Here is a 26,496-nt window from a genome sequence, read left to right as displayed (position 1 = left end):
TATACATCTTTATCCGATTTCAGATTAATTGTGCACCAAATGCCCATTATCAGTCCAAATGACCTGATTTTTGGCACACCCAACCGAATTCAGCCCAGAAGCATGTACATCAAATTTAGAGAAAATCGGTTCAGATATAGCTATAGCTCCCATATATATGTTTCATCCGATTTGGGGGTTTAAGTCCCTCAAATGCGTAATATACACTCCAGAAGAATAATATTTGGTACCGGACATCAGATGTTGCTCGAAAATAACTCTGCCAAATTTTATCGAAATCGGATCAACTTTGGATATAGCTCCCATATATATATATATATATATATATATATATATATATATATATATATATATATATATATATATATATATATATATATATATATATATATATATATCTCTTCAACCGATTTCGGGTTAATTGTGCACCAAATAGCCAATATCAGTCCAAATGACCTGATTTTTGGCACATCCGACCAAATTCAACCCACAAGCAAGTACATCGAATTCGAAGAAAATCGGTCCAGATATAGCTGACATATATATGTTTCATCCGATTTAAGATTTTAAGTTCCTCACATTCGTACTATGCACTCCACAATAATGATCTTTGGTACCAGACATCAGATACAGCCCAGAAATACCTCCGCCAAATTTTATCGAAATCGGATCAGATTTGGATATAGCTCACATATATATCTTCAAGCGATTTCGGGTTAATTGTGCGCCAAATGCCCAATATAAGTCGAAATGACCTAAATTTTGGCACATCCGACCGAAGCAAGCCCAGAAGCGAGTACATAAAATTTGGTGAAAAAGGGTGCAGATATAGCTATAGCTCCCATTTATGTGTTTTATCCGATTAGGGGTTTTGAGTCTCTCAGATTCGTAATATGCATTCGACAACAATGATATTTGGTACCAAATATCAGATACAGCCCAGAAATACCTCTGCCAAATTTTATGAAGATCGGTTCAGATTTGGATATAGGTCCAATATAGTATAACTTCAACTGATTTCGGATTAATTGTGCATCAAATGACCAATATTTGTCCAAATGAATTGATTTTTGGCACATCCGACCGCATTCAGTCTGGAAGCAAATACATCAAATTTGGTGAAAATCGGTCCATATATAGCCATAGCTCCCACATATATGTTTCATCCGAATTGGTCTTCAAGTCCCTCACATTCGTAATATACATTCGTCGACAGTGATATATGGTACCAGCTTTCTTGTAGAGCTGGGAAATACCTTTGCCAAATTTGTATACCTTTGGTGTAGGGTATCATATAGTCGGACCCGCCCATTTTTTTTTTTTTTTTTTTGTTTGCTTTTCGAATAAATTATTATTCGCCCGGCAAGCATGTCCCTTATCTCTTTCATCGGCTTCGCCAATCTAATTAAATTCCATCATAACTGCTCCTTACCACCCACCTCACCCCCCAAAATATCAATACAAAGTCAGCTATTTTTGCCGCAGCCACATGCTTAATAAGCCATACTTCTTAATAACGAAAAAAAAATCTCCGAGATCAGCTAATAATTATCTTATTGGAAAATGTCATGGGGCGAAAGGACATCGTTGTCATCAAGTCACACAGCCAGCGTTATCCAACACAATCTTTCGTTTAAGGATAACTACAAAGAAAACCACCAAAAACCCCCACCCCCTAACTTATATTCTTGACATATCATTAAATCGAATCATGTCTATCGTTTCCAATCGTCCCCTTTCTTTTGCGATGCCTGCCTCGTGTCCTTTCAATGAAAAACTCATTAACCTTTTATATTACAGTTTGTATGTGTGTGCATTGGTGTCTCTTATGTATATGCGGGGGAGAATAATAATAATTTCTAATATTAATATTGAGGGGTGGCAAGAAAATGGCATTCTCCATCCCTTCCAAGCTACCCAGAGGTAATTATTGTCGTTCATTGGAAAAAGGGGTTAAGGCATTTATTTTGAAAATTGCATTTTTTTTCTTCTTTGTGGCCTTTAAATGCCTTCTTATAGTTTGTGCTTTGGTGAGCAAAAAATTCTTTTTATTTGAAATTGAGTGAAAGAATTTTAATAAGGATTTTAGAACCCTTAATTTTTTAAGGTTTTTTCTAAGGACCTTAGAGACCCTCTAGACGTGGATTTTTTAAATAATGTTTTTTCCAAGGACCTTAGACCCCCAAGACGTGGATTTTTTAAATAATTTTTATTCGAAGGACCTTAGACCCCCAAGACGTGGATTTTTTAAATAATTTTTATTCGAAGGACCTTAGACCCCCAAGACGTGGATTTTTTTCCAAGGACCTTTGACCCCCAAGACGTGGATTTTTTAAATAATTTTTTTTTCCCAGGACCTTTGACCCCCAAGACGTGGATTTTTTAAATAATTTTTTTTTTTCCCAGGACCTTAGATCCCCAAGACGTGGATTTTTTAAATAATTTTTTTTCCAAGGACCTTAGACCCCCAAGACGTGGATTTTTTAAATAATTTTTTTTCCAAGGACCTTAGACCCCCAAAACGTGGATTTTTTAAATAATTTTTTTCCAAGGACCTTAGACCCCCAAGACGTGGATTTTTTAAATAATTTTTTTCCAAGGACCTTAGACCCCCAAGACGTGGATTTTTTAAATAATTTTTTTCCAAGGACCTTAGACCCCCAAGACGTGGATTTTTTAAATAATTTTTTTCCAAGGACCTTAGACCCCCAAGACGTGGATTTTTTAAATAATTTTTTTCCAAGGACCTTAGACCCCCAAGACGTGGATTTTTTAAATAATTTTTTTCCAAGGACCTTAGACCCTCAAGACGTGGATTTTTTAAATAATTTTTTTCCAAGGACCTTAGACCCCCAAGACGTGGATTTTTTAAATAATTTTTATTCGAAGGACCTTAGACCCCCAAGACGTGGATTTTTTAAAGAATTTTTTTTCCAAGGACCTTAGACCCCCAAGACGTGGATTTTTTAAATAATTTTTATTCGAAGGACCTTAGACCCCCAAGACGTGGATTTTTTTCCAAGGACCTTTGACCCCCAAGACGTGGATTTTTTAAATAATTTTTTTTTCCCAGGACCTTTGACCCCCAAGACGTGGATTTTTTTAATAATTTTTTTTTCCAAGGACCTTAGATCCCCAAGACGTGGATTTTTTTAATAATTTTTTTTCCAAGGACCTTAGACCCCCAAGACGTGGATTTTTTAAATAATTTTTATTCGAAGGACCTTAGACCCCCAAGACGTGGATTTTTTAAATAATTTTTTTCCAAGGACCTTAGACCCCCAAGACGTGGATTTTTTAAATAATTTTTTTTTCCAAGGACCTTAAACCCCCAAGACGTGGATTTTTTAAATAATTTTTTTTTCCAAGGACCTTAAACCCCCAAGACGTGGATTTTTTAAATAATTTTTTTCCAAGGACCTTAGACCCCCAAGACGTGGATTTTTTAAATAATTTTTCCAAAGATAGGCCCGATTATTGTGAATTTTTCAAAATGATCATCCAAGCAATAAATTTGGAATTCTTGAACACAATTTTTCAAGGACCAATAGAGTTTTGAGTTTTTTTAAAGGGTCAACACTAAATTTAGATAATTTTTTTACAAGGACCAACCGTCAACTGAACGTAATTTATTTATTTTTTAAGAATAAAAATTTTAAGAATTTATTTATTTATTTATTTATTTATTTTTTTTTTTTTTTTTTTTGTTAAAATTTTTCAAGGACCAAAATACCACCAAATGTGGATTTTTTGAAGAATAGCTCTTTAAAGGACCATCGTATTTTTTTAAAGAAGATAGATATCGTAAATTTTTTAAAGAATATTTTTAATTTCAAGGACCAATAGACTACCAAATGCCGATTTTTTAGAGAATAACTTTTCAAAGGATCATCATAGATTTTTGAAGAGCATAGACATCGGTGATATTGTAGATTTTTTAAAGAATATTTTTGAAGGACCAATAGATCTTAAAACAAAAAAAAAAATAAAAAAATGTTCATATATTCTAAAACATATTTTTTAGAGGATCAAGAGAGCAAGAAACACGAATACTTTAAAAAACACCTTTTTTAAGGACCATTGAGCTACACTCTTTGAATTTCTAAAATATTTGATAAATGAACACCAGAAAAAAATTGTTTGAATTTTTTTTTTTTTTTTTTTTTTTTTTTTTTGAAAACAACAATAATCGATTTTTAACATTTGATGCAAGAATCCACAGGACCAACTATCTAGGATTTTAATATAGTTTTTTTAAGGAATTTTGAAAAGACAAAAACCTAAAAATTTATTAAATTTGAATTTTTTTCCAAGGGGTTTTCGATTTTTAACATTAAATTCAAGGATCCACTGGAGCAACTATTTTGAATTTTTATAAATTTTTTTAAGGACATATTTTTTCAGAGACCAAAATGCAAAAATCAAATTTTTCCCAATTTTTCAACGACCTGACAGTCTTGTATTTTAATGCCTTTTTCAAAGATCGACCAATAGATATTTTAAAATACACATATTTTTTAAAGGATCAACAATGAAACAACTGTGTTAAGGACCAAATGACCTACTCTCTTGGATTATCTTGATAACTTTATAAAGGAGACCTCCAGGTTGAATAATCGTTTTTGATTTTTAAAAACGTTTTCGAGAACTACCAGGGCCAGAGCTACACTCTTGGATTGTCTTAATAACTTTCAAAAAACCTCCAGGACCAATAATTTTTGAATTTAATAAATGATTTAAGGACTACCAGGGCCAACAGGCTTGGCTGTTCCAAAGAACAGCAATCACCGATTTTTAACATTTGATTCAAGGATTCAAGGACCTTCCAACAAAAGAACGTGATATTTTTGAAAAAGTTGTTTAAGAACTTTTTCGAAGGACATATTTTTAAGGACCTTACAAGCAATATACCCCTGTATTTTAAAGAATCTTTTCTAAGGCCAAATAAATCAACGAACATGGATTTGTTACACAGATTTTTCAAGGACCAATACTTAAATATTTTTTACAATTTTTTTTCCGAGGATTGGCTTTTAATTTTTTAAATTTTTTTTTTTTCAATGACCCTTCAAAAAACTAACATAGATTTTTTAAACAAATTTTTTCAGAACAATAAATGTAGATTTTTTCCCCAGGACCATCCATCCAATAAATGTGGATTTACTAAGGATTATTTCTACAAGGACCAACGGGGCCAGACAAAGTGGATCTGTCAACATTTTCTTTAAGGATATTCTCTTCTTTCTAGATTAAAGTTTCGTATTCCCATTAGCTTCAATGTTCTTAAAGTATTCCCACATCTAAATATTTTTCTTGCCACGTTGTCGTGTCTAGAAGTCATATTTGCATTGGAATAGTTTACACAGCACATGTTCGTTTAAACTTTACTAAGATGTTATCAAAGCAACCCGCCCCCTCCCATCCTTCTCTGGTGGTTTTCCTCCCTCTCCCTCTCTCTCTCTCTCTCTCATTTCTCTTCCGGCTTCTTTTGCAATTTACCTTTGCAATTGTTATAGTTTGCTTGGGCATGAAGCATACTTTTAGGTACTTACACATAATTCTATATGCCATGTTATGTCTTGGGTTCTACCGCCAGGTGTTTTTTTTTCTATTTGCTATTTGCATATAATGTTGTAAGTTTTTTCTTTGCTACCTCAAGATTTATAGTTTTCAGACTTGGAAAAAAGACAGGACTTGGTCTTAGGTTTTTATGTGTCTGCCAGGGCATACATACATACATGTACCAATGTGCCTATATATGGGGAGGAGGGCGGTGGGGAACATTCTCTATAAAAGTTATCACCTTGGTAATCAGGTGCGGCTTTATATTTTTTTTCCATCACACACGTGTGTGTCGGAGAAAAGCCTACTTATATTTGCTTTGCTAGCATGCTTATATAAATGTAAATTGCATTGCAAGTGCATACTTTTAGGGGTTGTGTAACATCGGCTGTGTGTGTGTATGCGTGTCGAAAAGGTTAATGTTCTGTTTTATTGATTTTTATGGTAAATATGGTAATTTTTTTTTTAAGTTGGCTAATAACATAATTTTCCAGTTGAGTTGGCGAAAATGACGTTCAGATGTCGTTATATTTTTTCTATAAAATACAGTTTGCCTAAAAGTATGCAATAGTTTAGGCATATTATTTACTTAATATTGCAGTTAAAAAATAAAAATTTAATAAAAAATTTTTTAGACCATTCGTTTTTAAAAAATAAATATTTTTTCAAGGATCGTTAAAGCAATAAATCTGATTTTTTAAAAATTATTTTTTAAGAAAAAAATTACCAATAAAATTAGATTTTTAGAAGCCTTTTTCCAAAGAGCATCTAACAAAAAATTGGTTTAATAGATTATATTTTAAGGACTACAAGGCCTTTCAAATATGGTTTTGAAGATTTTTTTTCAAGTACCAACAGACCATAAATTTGTGTATTTAAATATTTGTCGTCAAGGATCTTCCAATCCACAAATGTCGATATTTTAATGATTTTTTTAAGGACCTTCCTACCAATATAAGAACTAACAGACCATATTTTCAAGGACCAAGAAGTGTTGATTTGAAATGAATTTTTTTAGGTCCAATAGAGCATAAAAATGGGAGTATTTAACAAAATTCCTCAAGGACATTCCAATTAACAAACGTCGATATACCTGGAAATTTTTAATAATTTTTTCAAAGGAAAAAAGTGGATTTTAGAGACACTTTTCTCAAGGATCTTCCAACCAATGGAAATGTAGATAATTTTTCAAGGACCTTTAATCAACAAATGTGAATATTTACGTGGAAAGTTTTAGGCTGTTACTTAAGAGCCTTTTAACCAGCAAACGTAGATATTTTTTCAAAGACATTGTTACCGCAATACCTAGATATTTTGAAGAATTGCTTTTAAATAATTGTTAGCAAGGACCTCCCTTAGAAATGATATTTTAAGGAATATCCAGTCATCCGACCATTTGAAGTGTCTTCTAAACAATTTTTTTAAAGATCCTTTATCCAAGAAAACTTGATTTTTTTTAACAGATTTTTTTCAAGGACCTTCTAATCAATATTCGTGGATTTTCTCAAACACCAATAGGGATTATTAAAAAAAGGATTTTTACAAAATGTCCCTCAAGGACCTTCCAATTAAACAAATATTCGTTAAAAATCCTGGCTTGTTCATTCGAGGACCCTTAAAAAATATCCTTTTGGTCTAGGAGTCCTTAAACATCCCCGTTTATTGGTCTGACGGTCCTTTACAAATATCCTATAAAAAATCCATGTTCATTGGTCTGACGGTTTTTTAAAGAATCCACGTTTGTTAGTCTGAGGGTCATTAAAAAAATTTTTAAAAAGCCTCGTTTATTTGTCTGGGTGTTGTTATAAAAGCTTAAAAAATCTTCGTTTATTCGTTTATCCTTAAAAAAATTGTTCTTTAAAAAATCCTCGTTTGTTATTCCTTAAAAAATATTCCACAAAATAATTCACGTTTTTGGTTTTAAAGTCCCAAAAAATATTCTTTGAGAAACCCATGTTTGTTGGTCTGAGGGTCTTTAAAAGATATTCTTTTAAAAATTCTCGTTTGTCGGTCAGAGGGTCCTTAAAAGGTATTCTTTTAAAAATCCTCATTTGTTGGTCTCAGGGTCCTAAAACAATAGTCCTCAAAAGTCATTGTTTGTTGGTCTGATTGTCCTTGAAAAATATTCTTTAAAAAATCCTCGTTTGTTTGTCTGAGGGTCCTTGAAGGAATATTCCTTTCCTTAGGGTCCATAAAGGAATATTCTTTGAAAAATCCAGGCGCGTTGGTCTGAGTTTCCTTAAAAAAAAATTATTTAAAAAATCCACGTTTATTGGGCGAAAGGTCCTGAAAAAATATTTAAAAAACCTTCATTTGTTGGTCTGAGGTTTCTTAAATTTTTTTTCTTTAAAAAATCCACGCCCGAGTGTCCTTTAAAAGATATTCATTAAAATAACCTCGTTTGTTGGTATGAGGGCCCTTTATAGAATATTCTTTAAAATATACAGGTCTCATTATTTGAAAAATCCACGTTCAGGGACCTATGGCTTCTCAAACAATATTCTTTAAAAATCCTCGTTTATTGTTCTGGGGATCATTTAAAGAATATTTTCTAAAAAAAATCTTCGTTTATTGGTCAGAGGGTCTTTAAAAAATATTCTTAAAAATATCATCATTTGCTGGTCTATGGGTCCTTAAAAGAATATTTTTTTAGAAATCCACGTTTAAGGGCCTATTGGCCCTTGATAAAATATGTTTAAACAAAAGACGTTCATGGGCCTGAGGGTGCTCAAAAAATATCCTTTAAAATTCACGTCTAAGGGTCCTCACAAAATATTCTTAAAAAATCCACCTTTAAGACCAATAAAATGAAAAAAATCCAAGATTGTTGGTCCGAGGGTTCTTAAAAACGTTTGTTTGTCTCCTTAGGATCCTTAAACAATTTGTTTTTTTAAAGACTCGTTTGTTGGTCTGAGGTTCCTTAAGAATATTCTTTAAAAAATCCAAGTTCAGCGGACTATTCTTCCTTCAAAAATATTCTTGAAAATAAACGATTTGTGGCCTATTGGCTTATGAAAATTATTCTGAAAAATTCAAATTTAGTGGACGATGGGTCCTTGTGAATTATTCTTAAATATATCTTTCATTGCCGATCTGATGATTTTTGAAAAAGCCAACAATTTTAATTAGGGTTTTTAATTAAATTCACATTCAGAGGTATCTTTGTCCTAGAAAAAAATCTTTTGGTCCTTGAAAAATATTCTTAAAAAATCCATATTTATTGATCGGTTGGGCCTAAAAAAATATTTTGAAAAATGTCCTTTGGCCTAGTGGTCCTTGGAAGCATATCCTTCCTCTTGTCTTATGTTTATTTCGCTTCTACTCCCTATTTCTCTCACTCTCTCTTTCTCTCTCTCTCTCTCTATCTCCTTGTCTCCCGAATTTCTTCAAAATCTCCTTCCTCTTAGTCCTGCTATGCTGGTATATTAAAATTACTTCATTAAATTGCCAGCTTGAATGTATCCACGCTAAGCAAACACGGCGGGCATCAAGTCTCTTAATCCACTTTAAATATTTGTAATTAAGCTGAATTAAAATTCACGGATATTGTTGTACACATGGCAATGGCGATGATGAGAGGCCGAGGCTGAGACGGAGGACGAAGGATGTGTTGCGAATCTTGTGGTTAAATATTTGTCCGATAAGAATCAGCAATGAGGAAAGCCGGCAGGCAGGCAGGGCAACAACTAGAGTTGTGATTAAAATGTAAGGATAACAACGGTTGTTCGTCCTTCTGATGGCTTAATAAAGATGGCAACCACAGATTGCTATTTCTGGTTTGTTGTTTATGAAAAAGGCGAAAACTTTAAAAACCACAATATAACATAAGACAGGATTGTTGAACAACATCCCCCAACTCATTTTGTTACGGGAAGAAATTACTATTTTTAATCATTTACACAACGGCGATTTTTTAAATTATCATCCACATTTTTTGTTGTTGTTTATTTAAATATGTTGCATTTTCATTTCTCCAAAGGAAAAATAGCAAACTAATAGAAAAATCTAGGTCCAATGGAAAACTACCACTTCTACACGTATAACCCCCATCCGTGCCGAGAGGATCACTCATCATCCTCTTTGCAGTGGCAACAGCAATTGTGGAATAGCCACTAATGTGGCGACTTATTATTGACATACATCCGTTGGGGTGCAACACATACATATACAAATATCCCACTGAAAGGACTCAAACCGGAAACCCACTGAAAGGACTCGGAATACAAAGCTAACAGTAGCAAAGAAATAATGAACCAAGCGGAAATACCGTTTTTTTTTTTTCTCATTCTGACAACCATAATTACAAAACCAAAGCATAACGCAAGGCGCATATGGGAGGAATATAAAACGAAATGTTTTGTAGTTTCTTCCTAATTTATTTAAAGGGAACGGAATTAACCTGCGATGTACTAAAGTAATAACTATAGTAGTACTTGATGACGTATGATTCATGTCAATACGTATACGCCACATTGTCTTCGAACAAAAATCTTTCAAAATCCGTGTTTTTTGGTTGGATGTTCATTTGAAAAATATATTCCAACAATCCAAGTCATGTATTCCCCAATACATTATTTAAAAATTATTTTGGTAAATATTCTTTTAAATCCACAATTTGTAGCTCTGTTGGTCCTTGCCGAAATTTTCCTTGAAATCCAAATTTTATAGACCTGAATTTATTATATTCTTAAAAACCCAAGTTCTGTAGTCCTGTTGGGTCTTTGAAAAATTATTTTTAGCAAATTTTTTTAGTCCTGTTGGTCCTTGAAAAAAAATTTCTTTTAAATCCACTTCTTAGGAACAATGAGTCATTGAACAAACTTTTTCAAAAATCCTAGTTTTCATAATGTCTTAGTCCTTGAAAATTTTTTCTCTGTATCTCTGTTACCCTTAAAAATATTGCTGAAATATTTCAAAACCCCACAAGTTTCCCTCTTTGTCCTTAGAAAAATTTTCCTAATAATCATCAATTTGTTTTTTAAAAACAATTTTCTTAAAAATGCAGATTTTTTTTTCTTAAAAATCCAAATCCTTTTTATTCCTTAAACAATATTTTATTTTCCCTTAACAACTTTTTCTGAGAAATACAAATTTTGTAGACCTTTTGGTCCTTAAACAATTTTCTAGGAAATCCAAGTTTGTGGTTCTTAAACAATTTTCTGAGAAATTCAAGCTTTGTAGTTCCTTTGGTCCTTTAAAATTGTCTTTAAAATTATTGTCCTTGAAATGTGCTTTTATTTTTTATTTAAAAACAAAATCACGTTTATTGTGTGATAGGTCCTTTAAAATATTTTATTTATAAAATCCCCGCTTATTGTCAGAGTTCATTAACAGGAAGATCCTTGAAAATATGTGTTTAAAAAATCCCCTTTTATTGTCTGGAAGGTCCTTAATTTTTTTAAAATAATTTACGTGTATTTTAGTAAATGTCCTTGAAAATTTTTATTTTTAAATAATCCACGTCTATTTTATCAAAGGTTTTTGAAAAAAAAAATAATTTAAAAAATCCTCGTTTATTGTCTGGAAGGTCCTATTTTTTTTTTTTGATAATCCATGTCTATTTTATCAAAAGTCCTTGAAAATATTTGTTTAAAAATTTGAAGGGGGGATCCTTGAAACACTTTATTGAGAAAATCCACTTTTATTTTATCAATGGTCCTTGAAAAAAAATATTTAAAAAATACAGGTTTATTTTATCAAAGGTCCTTGAAAAATTTTTATTAAAAAAAACATGCATTTTATCAAAAATCCTTGAAAAAAATTATTAAGAAAATCCACGTTTATTTTATAAAAGGTCCTAGAAAAAAATTTATTTAAAAAATCCAAGTTTATTTTATAAAAGGACCTAAAAAAATATTTAAAAAATCCAGGTATATTTTATAAAAGGTCCTTTGAAAAAAATTTAAAAAAAAAAATTTAAAAAAATCCTACATTATTGTTCGAAAATGTCCTTTAACATTTTTATTTAAAAAATACCCAATTATTATCTTGAAATAGCCTTTAAAATCTTTATTAAAAAAATTCTCGGCTATTATCCTTGAAATGTCCCTTAAAAATTTTATTTAAAAAATCAAGTTTTGTTGTGTGAAAGATCCTTCAAAAATTATATGTAATAAATCATCGATTATTATCCTTGAAATGTTCTTTAAAAATTATATTCAAAAAATCCACGCTCATTTTGTGAAAGGTTCTTTAAGAATATATTTTTTTAAAAACACTCTATTATTATCCTTGAAATGTCCTGTAAAATTTTTATTTAAAAAATTATCATTAATTGTCCTTTAAGAATTATATTCAAAAAATCCACGTTTTTTTTAAAAAATCCTCGATTTTTATCCTTGCAATGTACTTTAAATTTTTTATTTAAAAAATTATCATTAATTGTGGGAAAGGTCCTTAAAAATTTTATTAAATTAATTCTCGATTATTATCATTTTTTTTAAAGAAACACGTTCGAAAGGTCCTTTAAAAATTGTATATAAAAATCCTTTAAACATTAAATTTAAAAAACCATGTTTACTCTCTGAAAGATCCTTTACAAATTTTACTTTAAATGTACTTTAAAAATTGTATTCAAAAAATATTTAATTTTTTTTAATCAAATTTTATTGTTTGAAAGGTCATTTAAACATTTTATTTAAACATTCCATGTTTTTGAAAGGTTTTTTGTCTGGAAGGTCCTTGAAAATATTTGTAAAAAGATTTAAGCTCATTGGTCAGAAGGTCCTCGAAATAAATTGCATCCACGTTTATTTTTTAAATTCATATTTTTTATTTCTTGGGTTTTGCTTTAAATATCTTATCCTTTGACAATCATCCGCACTGCGTTGGCTGTCCTTAAGATCGTACATTTATCAAAAACTTTTATCCATTACTCTGACAAATGCATTTTTCAATTCCGAATAATTTTTCTGTGATTATTACTTTTGCGATTTTTCATCGAAATTCTACAGAGAAAGTTTTTCCTTGAAAAAAATCTTAAAAAAGAAAACACTATTAAATTTAAACTATTATAATTAATCATTACTTTTTTTTCTTCTCTTTCTCTCTTTTTAGGTAAGTGTTTTTCAACATCTCTTCAATTTTTTTACAAAAAAAAACTAAATTCGCCGTAAGTATCCATTATTTGTTACTTCTATGTGTTTTTGAGAAGCTTTCAAACCCAGAGAAATTGCCTCAAAACAAAATTGCCAATAACTCTACAAAAACAAAAAAAAGAAAACACAAATAAAAAAGGAAGCCCGGAATGTCTGCATTATACCGTTATACACAGCTGATTTTGATGATGGCATGGTTAGAAGCCGGGTTTTTGGGTGTGTGCCCGTTTGTCTGTGTCTGATTCTCGTTCGGTGGAGGCTATGATTCACCAGCTGCAATAGCAACAATTTTTCCAGCTGTGTGTTTTTCTCAATCTGCCACCGTTTTTCTTCCTTTCCTTCCTTCTTCGTCATCGTCTTGGTCTTTTATTGTTGCCATTATCGTTTATGACTGTTTCTAGCCTTCTTCATAGTATTTTTCTCGCCTGTTTATTTTCTAGTTGTTCTTCATCGTTTTTTCCTTTTTTTCTATTATTTTCTTCTATTGATGTCGCCGACCGACGACGACCCATTATTTAGTGGCATTCCGTTTTGGTAGTCAGGGACAACTGATTGTCGGCTAGGCTAGTAGGGTTAGCTCTTCATGTGGTGGCTAGTAAGGCCCAACCCAGTTCAGCCATGTACCCATACCCCCACCCCTGCCCCGCCTGGGGTCTAGTAGTTATCATGCCATATTTGATTTGGTCGTTGAAACTATAAATTTACTCAAATTGTTCATGACATGTTTGGCAAGTACCAACGTCGGTCGTAACGACAACGCTTAGTTGGCAAGGACTTTTATTTGCTAATTCTGAAGGATATTTTTTCCTACGTTTTTCTTGCGGGTTATGAGAGGCATTCGTATGAAATAGTTCAAAGTGTGGATAAGATGAAAGAAAACATAATTTTATGTAGCTGAAATGGGCAATGGAACCATGGCGTATGATTATGGGCATTAATCATACGCCATGGAGAACCCATTTCATATGCATGCGTATACTTAATATATCACTCAAACGTCAAAGAAAAGTGAAGTATTTGAAACAAATTCAAATAGAAATTTAAAAAATATATATATGAAATAATTATTTTTTTTCAATTTAAATTTTATTTAAAAAAAATTAATTTATATTAAAAAAATAAAATTTTATTTTTAGAAAATGTCAAATTATATTTTAAAAAAAATCCAATATATATTAAAAAAATCAAATTATATTTACAAAAAATATATTTTTCAAAAAAATATAAATTAAATATTTAAAAAAATTAAATTAATTAAAAATGAAATTTCATATTTAAAAAACTTTCAAATTATATATATATCTAAAAAATCCAAATTATATTTTAAAAACAAAATTTAAAATTAGATAAAAAAAATAAATTATATTTAAAAAAACTAAAAATTTTATTTTTCAAAAAAATAAAAATTAAATATTAAAAAAAATATTTAAAAAAAATAAATATTTAAAAAAAAATAAATTAATTAAAAATGAAATTTTATTTTTAAAAAAATTTCAAGTTATATTTTTTTTAAATTCTAAGTTATATTTTTAAAAAATGTTAAATTAAATTAAAAAAATATTAAATTATATTTAAAGAAAGAAAAATTTTATTTTTCAAAAAAAAAAAAATAAAAATTAAATATTTATAAAATAAAAATTTAATATTTAAAAAAATTAAATTAAAAAAAATTAAATTTAAAAAAAATTAAATTTAAAAAAATTAAATTAATTAAAAATGAAATTTTATTTAAAAAAAATCAAATTATATTTTTTTAAAAAATTCCATATTATATTTTTAAAAAAAAAATTAAATTAAATTAAAGAAAGATTAAATTATATTTTAAAAAATAAAAATTAAATATTTATAAAATAAAAATTAAATATTTAAAAAAAAATAAATTTAAAACAAAATTAATTAAAAATGAAATTTTACTTTTAAAAACTTTTCAAATGATATTTTTTTTAAAAATTTCAAATTATATTTTTAAAAAAATTAAAATAAATTAAAAAAAGATTAAATTATATTTAAAAAATAAAAATTAAAAAAAAAATAAAATTTAAATATTTAAAAAAATACATATTTAAAAAAATTAAATTAAAAAAAATAAATTAATTAAAAATTAAATTTTATTTTTAAAAATTATGTTTTTAAAAAATTTTAAATTACATTAAAAGAAGATTAAATTTTATTTAAAAAAATAAAAAAATTATTTTTCAAAAAAATTAAAATTAAATATTTAAAAAATAAAAATTAAATATTTAAAAAATTAAATGAAAATAATATTAAAAAAATATTATATTAAACAAATAAAGAAGCTATAAGTTCAGCCGGGCAGAACTCTGAATACCCTTCACTATTTGTAAGGAATTTGGCAAATTTTTATATATTTTTTAAAAAATTCCAAATTATGTTTTTAAAAAATTTTAAATTACATTAGAAGAAGATTAAATTATATTTAAAAAAATAAAAAAAAATATTTTTCAAAAAAATTAAAATTAAATATTTAAAAAATAAATTTTTTTATTAAATAAAATCCGTTAAAAATTCTATTAAAATCTTAAAAATACCGAATGTAGCCGTTATATTAGGGTCTATACGACGACGTGGACCTGCATAGGCAACTTTTGTCATAGGCCATTACAATTTTCAAATACGAAACTTGAATAAAAATCCGGTAAATAATGTCGCTAAAATCATCAAAATACCGAATATCGGGAAGTACCGTTATATGAGGGCTATACGACGATGTGGACCTGCCCAGACAATTTTCTGTCATAGGCTGCAGTATCCATTACAAACTTCAAATACCAAATCGGAAACAATGCCGGTGAATAATGTAGCTAAAATCATCAAAATACCAAATATCGGGAGGTACTGGTATATGGGGGCTATAATTTGAAACATTTCCGGCGAATAATGTCGCTAAAATCATCAAAATATGGAATATCCGGAGGTACCATTATATGGGGGATATTTCAAAACGTGGACCTGCACAGACAATATTCAGTCATGAGCTTTAGCATCTATTACAAACTTCAAATACCAAATTTGAAACATTTCAGGAGAATAATGTCGCTAAAATCATCAAAATGTCGAATATCGGAAGGCACCGTTATATGGGGGCTATACGAAGACGTGGACCTGCACAGACAATTTTCTGCCTTAGTCTGTAATATCCATTACGAATATTTATTTTGACTCTGTCTTGTCCAATCTTTATACTTCTATGTCTTTGAGAATAAGGCCATAAGGTCTTCTTAGATCGAAGATGACCAAGAAGTCTTATATAGATCGACAAAGGCCATGTGGTCTTATTTTAATGGAGAAGGCTGTGGTTTTCTATGTATACTAGTAAATAACATCAAATGTTCGAATAATTAAAAAGTTTGTTTTAATTTACGTTTAATATATATATTTTTATTTTATGTATTTATTTATTTATTTATTTATTTCAAGATTATTAATATCATTACTATTACTATTATTATTATTTTTTTATTTTTATTTTATTTATTTTTTTATTATTTTATTTATTTTTATTTTGTTTATTTATTTATTTCAAGATTATTGTTATTATTATTATTATTATTATTATTATTATTATTATTATTATTATTATTATTATTATTATTATTATTATTATTATTATTATTATTATTATTATTATTATTATTATTATTATTATTATTAAATATTTATAAAATAAAAATTTAATATTTAAAAAAATTAAATTAAAAAAAATTAAATTTAAAAAAAATTAAATTTAAAAAAAATTAAATTTAAAAAAATTAAATTAATTAAAAATGAAATTTTATTTAAAAAAAATCTAATTATATTTTTTTAAAAAATTCCATATTATATTTAAAAAAAAAAAATTAAATTAAATTAAAGAAAGATTAAATTATATTTTAAAAAATAAAAATTAAATATTTATAAAATAAAAATTAAATATTTAAAAAAAAATTAATTTAAAACAAAATTAATTAAAAATGAAATTTTACTTTTAAAAACTTTTCAAATGATATTTTTTTTAAAAATTTCAAATTATATTTTTAAAAAAATTAAAATAAATTAAAAAAAGATTAAATTATATTTAAAAAATAAAAATTAAAAAAACAATAAAATTTAAATATTTAAAAAAAATACATATTTAAAAAAATTAAATTAAAAAAAATAAATTAATTAAAAATTAAATTTTATTTTTAAAAATTATGTTTTTAAAAAAATTTAAATTACATTAAAAGAAGATTAAATTTTATTTAAAAAAATAAAAAAATTATTTTTCAAAAAAATTAAAATTAAATATTTAAAAAATAAAAATTAAATATTTAAAAAAATTAAATGAAAATAATATTAAAAAAATATTATATTAAACAAATAAAGAAGCTATAAGTTCAGCCGGGCAGAACTCTGAATACCCTTCACTATTTGTAAGGAATTTGGCAATTTTTATATATTTTTTAAAAAATTCCAAATTATGTTTTTAAAAAATTTTAAATTACATTAGAAGAAGATTAAATTATATTTAAAAAAATAAAAAAAAATATTTTTCAAAAAAATTAAAATTAAATATTTAAAAAATAAATTTTTTTATTAAATAAAATCCGTTAAAAATTCTATTAAAATCTTAAAAATACCGAATGTAGCCGTTATATTAGTGTCTATACGACGACGTGGACCTGCATAGGCAACTTTTGTCATAGGCCATTACAATTTTCAAATACGAAACTTGAATAAAAATCCGGTAAATAATGTCGCTAAAATCATCAAAATACCGAATATCGGGAAGTACCGTTATATGAGGGCTATACGACGATGTGGACCTGCCCAGACAATTTTCTGTCATAGGCTGCAGTATCCATTACAAACTTCAAATACCAAATCGGAAACAATGCCGGTGAATAATGTAGCTAAAATCATCAAAATACCAAATATCGGAAGGTACTGGTATATGGGGGCTATAATTTGAAACATTTCCGGCGAATAATGTCGCTAAAATCATCAAAATATGGAATATCCGGAGGTACCATTATATGGGGGATATTTCAAAACGTGGACCTGCACAGACAATATTCAGTCATGAGCTTTAGCATCTATTACAAACTTCAAATACCAAATTTGAAACATTTCAGGAGAATAATGTCGCTAAAATCATCAAAATGTCGAATATCGGAAGGCACCGTTATATGGGGGCTATACGAAGACGTGGACCTGCACAGACAATTTTCTGCCTTAGTCTGTAATATCCATTACGAATATTTATTTTGACTCTGTCTTGTCCAATCTTTATACTTCTATGTCTTTGAGAATAAGGCCATAAGGTCTTCTTAGATCGAAGATGACCAAGAAGTCTTATATAGATCGACAAAGGCCATGTGGTCTTATTTTAATGGAGAAGGCTGTAGTTTTCTATGTATACTAGTAAATAACATCAAATGTTCGAATAATTAAAAAGTTTGTTTTAATTTACGTTTAATATATATATTTTTATTTTATGTATTTATTTATTTATTTATTTATTTCAAGATTATTAATATCATTACTATTACTATTATTATTATTTTTTTATTTTATTTATTTTTTTATTATTTTATTTTTTTTTATTTTGTTTATTTATTTATTTCAAGATTATTGTTATTATTATTATTATTATTATTATTATTATTATTATTATTATTATTATTATTATTATTATTATTATTATTTTTTTTTTTTTGATCCACATTTTAATGCTCTGGAAGACTTCCAAATCGCGGATTAAAAAAACATATTTTTTAAAGCTGAATTCGTGGAAGAATTTGAAGTCACCTTTAGAAGAAGGCCATGAGATGTCCAAGAAGTCTTCTATAGGTCGACAAAAACCATGTGGTCTTATTTTAAAGAAGAAGAATTGTGTTCTTCTATGGATATTAGAAATAACGTCAAATATTGGTATATTTAAAAAAAAGGTTTTAATTTACGTTTAATATATATATTTTTATTTCACTTTTTTATTTATTTATTTTTTTTTTATTTTTTCATTTTTTTTGGTTATAGCTCTGACCCTCTTCATTGTTTAATCAATAGTTTAAATCGTTTTATATTACTTATATTTGTCCCTCATTCATTTCATGTTGCCATGGCAATTTTTGTTAACCCTTTAAGAGCCAACCCCCTCTCCCTCTGCTCTTTTCTATACCATCAAAAATATTTTGCCATGTGAACCAGATTTATGCGAGTAAAGGCATTGCAAATATTTTACACATACATATGCACATATATTCACATACATATGTATGCACATATGTGTGTGTGAAAAATTCCAATTCATTTTCACAGGCCTACAGACAAAATGTTTATGCATGTGTTTGAATGAATGAATGAATTTCCGTAGCATGTTCTGTCAATGTTTGACGACTTGTTTGTTTGTTGGAAGGTTGGTTCGCATAGCAAACTAGAAGGACGTTGTCTGCAAATATGGATCTACATATGTATGTATGTACATATGGAAATCATATTAGAGTTTTTTTCTTTCAATATTTATATATGAGTGTGTCTATGTGTGTAAGTGCAGAAATCCACTGCGTGGTAGTATTTATATGGAACGAATATAGCAGATATTTTATTATCTAACGGATGTACGGAAATTGCTCGACAACGGAAATTATAATTTTTGCTGCTTTATTTTCTGCCTGTCCAGGGCCGAAAAGAGAACTTTTTTTACTCTTGGACATAAAGGAAAATATAATATAATAAAGTGCAATTAAGAGATAAAGAAACAGGACATTTTGGGTTAAAGCAAAGACTGGCTATTTGGGTATTGTAATCAAATTCGGAAATCTGTGATAAAATTGACATGTTTCGAGAGAGAGAGTAAGAGAGAGGGGGTTTATGGTGCGTATGACATATGTTATAACTCATACACATGAGGGTGTTTTATAAGTAGATTTTCTCTAAGGAAGAAATGTATCCTCAGGACTGAAGATGGATTTTTCCATTGCAAAATTGTCAACCTCAGGTCTGAAAATTGATTTTTCTATAGAAAACTTTTCATCTTCTGGACTGAGGATGGATTTTTCCATAGAAAATTTTTCATCCTCAAACCTGGGGATGAATTTTTTCCTATTGAAAAGTTTTCATCCTCAGCCCTGAGGATGGATTTTTCTATAGAAAAATTTTCATTCTCAGCCCTGAGGATGGATTTTTCTATAGAAAAATTTTCATCCTCAGCCCTGGGGATGGATTTTTCTATAGAAAAATTTTCATCCTCAGCCCTGGGGATGGATTTTTCTATAGAAAAATTTTCATCCTCAGCCCTGGGGATGGATTTTTCTATAGAAAAATTTTCATCCTCAGCCCTGGGGATGGATTTTTCTATAGAAAAATTTTCATCCTCAGCCCTGAAGATGGATTTTTCTATAGAAAAATTTTCATCCTCAGCCCTGAGGATGGATTTTTCTATAGAAAAATTTTCATCCTCAGCCCTGAGGATGGATTTTTCTATAGAAAAATTTTCATCATCCTCAGGACTGAGGATGGATTTTTCCATAGAAAAATTTTCATCCTCAGCCCTGAGGATGGATTTTTCCATAGAAAAATTTTCATCCTCAGCCCTGAGGATGGATTTTTCTATAGAAAAATGTTCATCCTCAGCCATGAGGATGGATTTTTCTATAGAAAAATTTTCATCATCCTCAGGACTGAGGATGGATTTTTCTATAGAAAAATTTTCATCATCCTCAGGACTGAGGATGGATTTTTCTATAGAAAAATTTTCATCATCCTCAGGACTGAGGATGGATTTTTCTATAGAAAAATTTTCATCCTCTGGCCTGAAGATGGATTTTTCTATAGAAAAATTCTCATCATCCTCAGGACTGAGGATGGATTTTTCTATAGAAAAATTCTCATCATCCTCAGGACTGAGGATGGATTTTTCTATAGAAAAATTCTCATCATCCTCAGGCCTGTATATAGGGTGTGGTGAACCCACACTATCCTAACTTCAGATAAATAAGTAAATAATTTTGTCATGACCACTTAGACGGTGCACCCTTCACCGCTCTTCCCCCTAAACAGTCTATTAAATTCCATTTCAATTTCCGTTCTTCAATTTTAATTCCCTGCAAATGCTCTTCCAGCTGTGTGATTCAGCTCTCTACTCCACGAAACCCTTGCCATGACCGACCACCATTCAACGACTTCAGCGGCAAATGGACAATAACTCCAACAACTGCAACGGCAAAACATCTGTTTGTAGTCATGATCAATCATGCTTGACCATGCCATGACAAGAACACACCAAAAAAAAGGGTTGGATCCATACACACCTATATGGATTCGATACGACGACGACACAAAAACAACAAACAGAACAAGCCCATATGAAGCCACCTCTTCACCACACTCACTTACCCACCCTTGGTTCGTAGGAATGTGCAAATGTTTTACGACCAGCTTTTGCAATAAAAAATAACAACATCAAAATTATAACACATTTGTTGTAGTTGTTTTTGTTTTTATTTTTCTACGGACGAAGGACAATGATGACTATGTTACTCTATCGAACTCCACATAACTTCGTATGACTTTGTTGTTGTTGTTGCGGCGATGAGCAAACGAACTCTGCTACAACAACGAATGACCAAAGTTGCTCTCACGTTTTTTTTTTTTGTTTTGCCTTTACTCAGAGATGGTAAACTGTAGTTTTCTCTAGAAAGGTCTCTCTAAATCGAAGATGACTAACAAGTCTTCTATAGATCGATAATAAAACATAACATTTTCTATAGATCGAAAATGCCATGAAGTCTTTTATAGAAAAAGGCTATAGATCAAAGAAGAATAAAGGGTCTTCTGTAATTTATATTTATAATTTATACCCTGAAAAAGCTGGAGAAGACCATAATTTCTTTCATAAAGACATAACAATTATACCTTTTTTGGGTATAATTCGAAAAATTTTAACTGTAATTCGAAACAATTATTTTGTTTTTTTTTTCGTGAAATTTCATTAAAAACTCGAGAATTCCGTTTATAATTCGAAGCATTTCAATTGTAATTTGAACATTTCATTTGTAATTCGTACAATTCCATTTGAAATTCGAATTATAACATTTGAAATTCAAACTATTCCATTTATAATTCAAATTATTTCATTTGAAATTCGAATTATTTTACTTGTAATTCAAATCATTTTATTTGTAATTGGAAATATCAAATATGAAGAGGAATACTAGAAGATGCATGAAGTCTTCTATAGAGAAGATAAGCTTTTTAAATAGGGAATGACCATAAGATATTATACATATACGAAACCTTTGAGCTGTGAACACGATTCATTCAATAGATGCCCATGAGGTCTTCTTAGATCGAAAATGACCAAGAAGTCCTTTAAAGGTCGACAAAGGCCCTCTGGTCTTATTTTAATGGAAAATGTTGGATTCATAGTAGAATCAAGAAGATTAAGTCTTTTCAAATAACAATTCCCAGCTCTGCCTTTCCTGTAATTTACTTTGTCAAATGTAACTGCATAGAAAGGATTTTTGAATAAAAATTTTGACAATGAATTGCTGGCAAATGTATAATTTTGAAAAACAAAAAAAATATTTCATGACTTTCGAATATTAAAAAAAAAATTTTTAATTTTTTAAAATTTTTCCATGATGATGAGTTTTTCAATAAACACAAAGATACCATGGAGTCTTCGGTAAATAGAAGAAAACCATAAGGTACATGAAGTCGTCAACACGAATCATTCAATAACAGGCCTTGGGGTCTTCTTAGATCGAAAATGACCAAGAAGTCCTCTATAGATCGACAAATATCATGATGTCTTATTGTTATGGAGAAGACTGTATTCTTCTATGGATATTAGATATTTAAAATATTTTTATACCCTTCGCCATACATAGTATGGAGGGTATATTAAGTTTGTCATTCCGTTTGTAACTCATCGAAATAATAATTTTAGAGTCAACAAAGTATATATATTCTTGATCAGCGTAAAATTCTAAGACGATTTAGCCTTTTCCTTCCGTCCGTCCGTCTATTGTAACCACGCTAGAGTCAAACCAAAGAAAGATACGGAGTTAAAATTTTGCACAGATCAGAATTTTGCCTGCAGGCAAGTTCGAAGATGGGCTATATCGGTCCACGATATCGTATATCTAGCATATAACGATATCCTCCGATATTCGGTGTTATGATGATTTTTGCCACATATTTCAATGGAATTGTCTGAAACTCTACACAAGGAGTTCTTTCTGAGTTCTTTACCCCCTGGAAGAGTTGTTTCTATATAGGTCTACGATATGGTATATCCCCTATATGACGGTACCTCCCGATATTCGCTATTTTGATGATTGCAGCCAAAGTTTTTAATCAAATTATCTGAAAATCCGCAAAGGAGTTCCTTCTGAGTGCTTTACCCCCTCAATATCGTATATCCCTCCCTATATTCAGGATTTTTTTGATTTGAACTATATTTTGAATGAAATTGATTAAAAATCCTTGCTAGACGTTCTTTCTAAGCACTTTACCCCCTGGAAAAGAAATGTCTATATAGATCCACGTCTTCGTATAGCCCCCATATAATGACACCTTCCGATATTCGTTATTTTGATGATTTTAGCTACATTATTCACCGGAATTGTATTTGGTATTTAAGGTTCGTACTGGGAACTAAGGTCTATGCCAGAAAATTGTCTATGAAGGTCCAGGCCTTCGTATAGGCCTCATATATCAGTACCTCCCTATATTCGGAATTTTCACGATTTTAGGTACAATATTCACCGAAATTTTTTGAAATTTCGTATTTGAAGTTCCTAATAGGTACTACAGCCTGTGACAGAAAATTGTCTATCGTGTAGTCCCGATATTCGGTATTTTGATGATTTTAGCTAGATTAATCACCGGATTTTTTTCCAAGTTTCGTATTTGAATATTGTAGGCTTATGACAAGTTGACCACGCAGGTCTACTTCTTCGTATGTACCCCCATATAGCGGCTATATTCGGTATTTTTAAGATTTGACAGATTTTTAAGGGATTTTATTTTTTTGAAAATTTCTAGATTCTTTCCAAATAGGTGGAGGTGGGTATTTAAAGTTGGCCCGGCGGAACTTACAGCTTTTTTACTTGTTATGTGGTATTTTTTAATTAATGTTCCGATTTTTTCCATGAGAGCGTTACGAAGAGTATCAGCATAATAAAATCCATAAAAATTCAAACATTCAGCAACGTTGCTGAGACGGTGTTGTTGTTCGAATAATTCCTCATGGAAGGCAGCCAAAAAGTATGCAGCATAAAAATACTTTTGTTGGAACGTTAAGTGATTTCGCATAAATGTTAGTTAATTATGACTTTCCATCCCTGCATTATACAGTGTGGCGTCACTGTAGCCTACTTTTGGATTTTCTTCAAATCGGAGATTGAGTCCACCAGCATATTCTTCTCAAAGATTTTCGGATCGAATATATGCAATTTTTTTCTTCAAAATCCTTCCGGTGGCAATTATTTTCATACAGAATTTTTAAAAAATGTTTTTCAAGGACCACCAGCATAATTAAATGAATAAAAAATAAAAATTCAGGATTTCCATCCTTTCAATATTTTGCATGAAATTATTGATTTGGAAAGTAGCCAAAAGGTATGCAACATAAAAATACTTTTTTGGCCTTGGAGTGATATGCCACAACTGTTTCTTAATTATGTATTTCCATCCCTGCATTATGTATTTAATTATGTATTTCCATCTTGAATTGAATTTGATAACTTCTTAAATCGTGAATTGTTTCCAGAATATTTTTTAAAGAACTTCGGATCGAAGATAGCTAAATAATATTTTAATCAAAGCTCATTAGCGTAATTTTTTTTCAAATGTGTGTATTGGATGCTTGAGGAATGCTTTTTACAGATCATCAGGATAACGAAAATTCATAATAATTTTAAAATTCAGCATTCCCATCCCTTGCCATTGTATTGTTGTTGCGCTCGCGTAATGTTTCTTGGAGCATAGCCAAAAAGTATGCAACATAAAAATACTTTTTTTTTGGGATATGAAGTTATTAGTCACAACTGTTCGGTAATTATGTCTTTCCATCCCTGCATTACACTGTGTGGCGTCACTGTAGCCTTATTTTTGGATTTTTTAAAACATTTTTTTTTCATATTTCACACAGAAAAATTGACAAAAAAATATGTCAAAGAGCATTTTTTAATTTTTTTTCAAATTGTAGTTTATTTCCAGAATATATATATATTCTTTTTTCAAATAACTTCGGATCGAAGATATTTAAAAAATATTTTTCCATAACCTCCAAAGTGTTTTTTTAGTATATATTGAATTTTTAAGCTTAGTTTTTGGACAACCAGAATGATAATGGAATCCAGATATCACTTATTTTTGGATTTTTTTATAAAATATGAAATATTTAATAAAGCTCTTTTAATCGTAGATTAATTCCAGCATGTTTTTTTCAAAGAACTTCAAGCCGAAGATGTTTAAAAAATTTTTTCAAAGCACTTCAAGTATTAAGTTTTTTAAAAATTGTTAAAAAAATTAAATTAAGCACTCCCATCCCTGCATTTTTTTCTCATAACATTATTACCTTGCATTGTTTTTGTTCTCACGTAATGCTTCATGGAACGCGGCCAAAAAGTAGGCAACATAAAAATACTTTTTTTTTTTGGGACATTAAGTGATATGTCACTACTGTTTGTTAATTATGTCTTTCCATCCCTGCTAGTTGTATATATATTTATATGTGCGATGAAAAATACACTTTTAACCCCAAAAAAAATATACCTCTTCGGTAGTTTTCGTCAATTTCCAACCCTGCAACGATGCCATCAAAAACGTGTTTCTGCTGGCAATGCATCGTCGTCGTGTGGCTTTTTTCGTTCGAGTAATGGTATATGGAACTCAGCCAAAAAATATGCAATACTTTTGGGTGGTCTTCTTCTTCTTCGTCTATTTGCTGGTGCTGCTGTTGCTATTATTTGAGTTTTATTATGTATGTTTGGCTGCCAAATTGATGTTTGTTGTTGGCCCGAAGCAGGGGAGAGAGGGGAGGCTATTAGTAAGCCTTTTTCGTTTGGTTGCTCGGCGAAAGAGTGTCTGTGTGGTTGAGTGCCGGAATCCTTGTTATTGTAAATTTTTTCGATTACTCGGCTACTTTTTTTTTTTTTTTGATAGCTAGACATCAAGTCGTCGTTTGTCGTGGATTTTTGTAGTAAATTCTGTTGTTGTTCCACATACATAGTAAATGTATTGGCCATATATACATACTTATACATAAGGTCGTCGTTTAGAGTTCGATCGTGTTTGTAGTTGCTTTTATTGTTGTTGTGACAAACCAGCCACACAGCCAGACACGTTTCATTCGTTTTCTTGCCGTATTTGCCGTTACCGTGCAGTTCAGTTCGATTGCAACAGTCGCATGGTTACCGTTTTCTGCTTCAAGTCATCGTGTCTCCCAGCTCGCTGTTGCCTTTGCTCGGCTCTCTGTCTCTAATCAACCACAGCAGAGGAAGCAAAAATAAAAGAACATTATCCGGCCAACTGTCTATTACAAAACACACACAGAACTAAGGGAATTTTTATAAATAAAAGAAAATATATTTTTTTAATACCGAACTACAGAAAATAAGTGTTCTACTGCTATTTTGAATTAAGCCACAGTTTAAATTAAACTGAAAAAAAAAACTCAAAACCAGTGCCTTTTTTGTAAAACAAAAAAAAAACCAAACAAGCCTTCGATTTTTTAAAACAAAACCAACCAGCCGTTCGACTCAAAAAAAAATGGTTGCCATTAATAACTGTAAGTTTTAAAATAAAATAAATTATTTTCCAATATTTTTTTTTCAGAAAAAAAAAT

At 29.5% G+C, this 26,496-nt stretch overlaps 1 protein-coding gene across 7 annotated transcripts in view; it reads left to right on the top strand.

Moving 5' to 3' along the window:
- LOC101890538 (stathmin) overlaps positions 1–26,496 on the top strand; it is a 380,557-nt gene that overhangs the window by 330,065 nt on the left and 23,996 nt on the right. Inside the window, exon 1 of one of the 7 annotated variants that reach the window (XM_020036617.2) lies at positions 26,406–26,439. The exons of the other annotated variants lie outside the window; for them this stretch is intronic. Coding sequence (XP_019892176.1) covers positions 26,421–26,439 — 19 coding nt within the window. The 5' untranslated portion in view covers positions 26,406–26,420. Of the gene's footprint in view, positions 1–26,405; positions 26,440–26,496 lie in introns of those variants that run through there. 7 annotated transcript variants of the gene reach the window in all.

This window comes from Musca domestica, unplaced genomic scaffold (assembly GCF_030504385.1).
Source record: "Musca domestica strain aabys unplaced genomic scaffold, Musca_domestica.polishedcontigs.V.1.1 62, whole genome shotgun sequence".
Classification (NCBI taxonomy): Eukaryota; Metazoa; Arthropoda; class Insecta; order Diptera; family Muscidae; genus Musca; species Musca domestica.
This window is presented reverse-complemented; position numbering and strand designations above follow the sequence as displayed.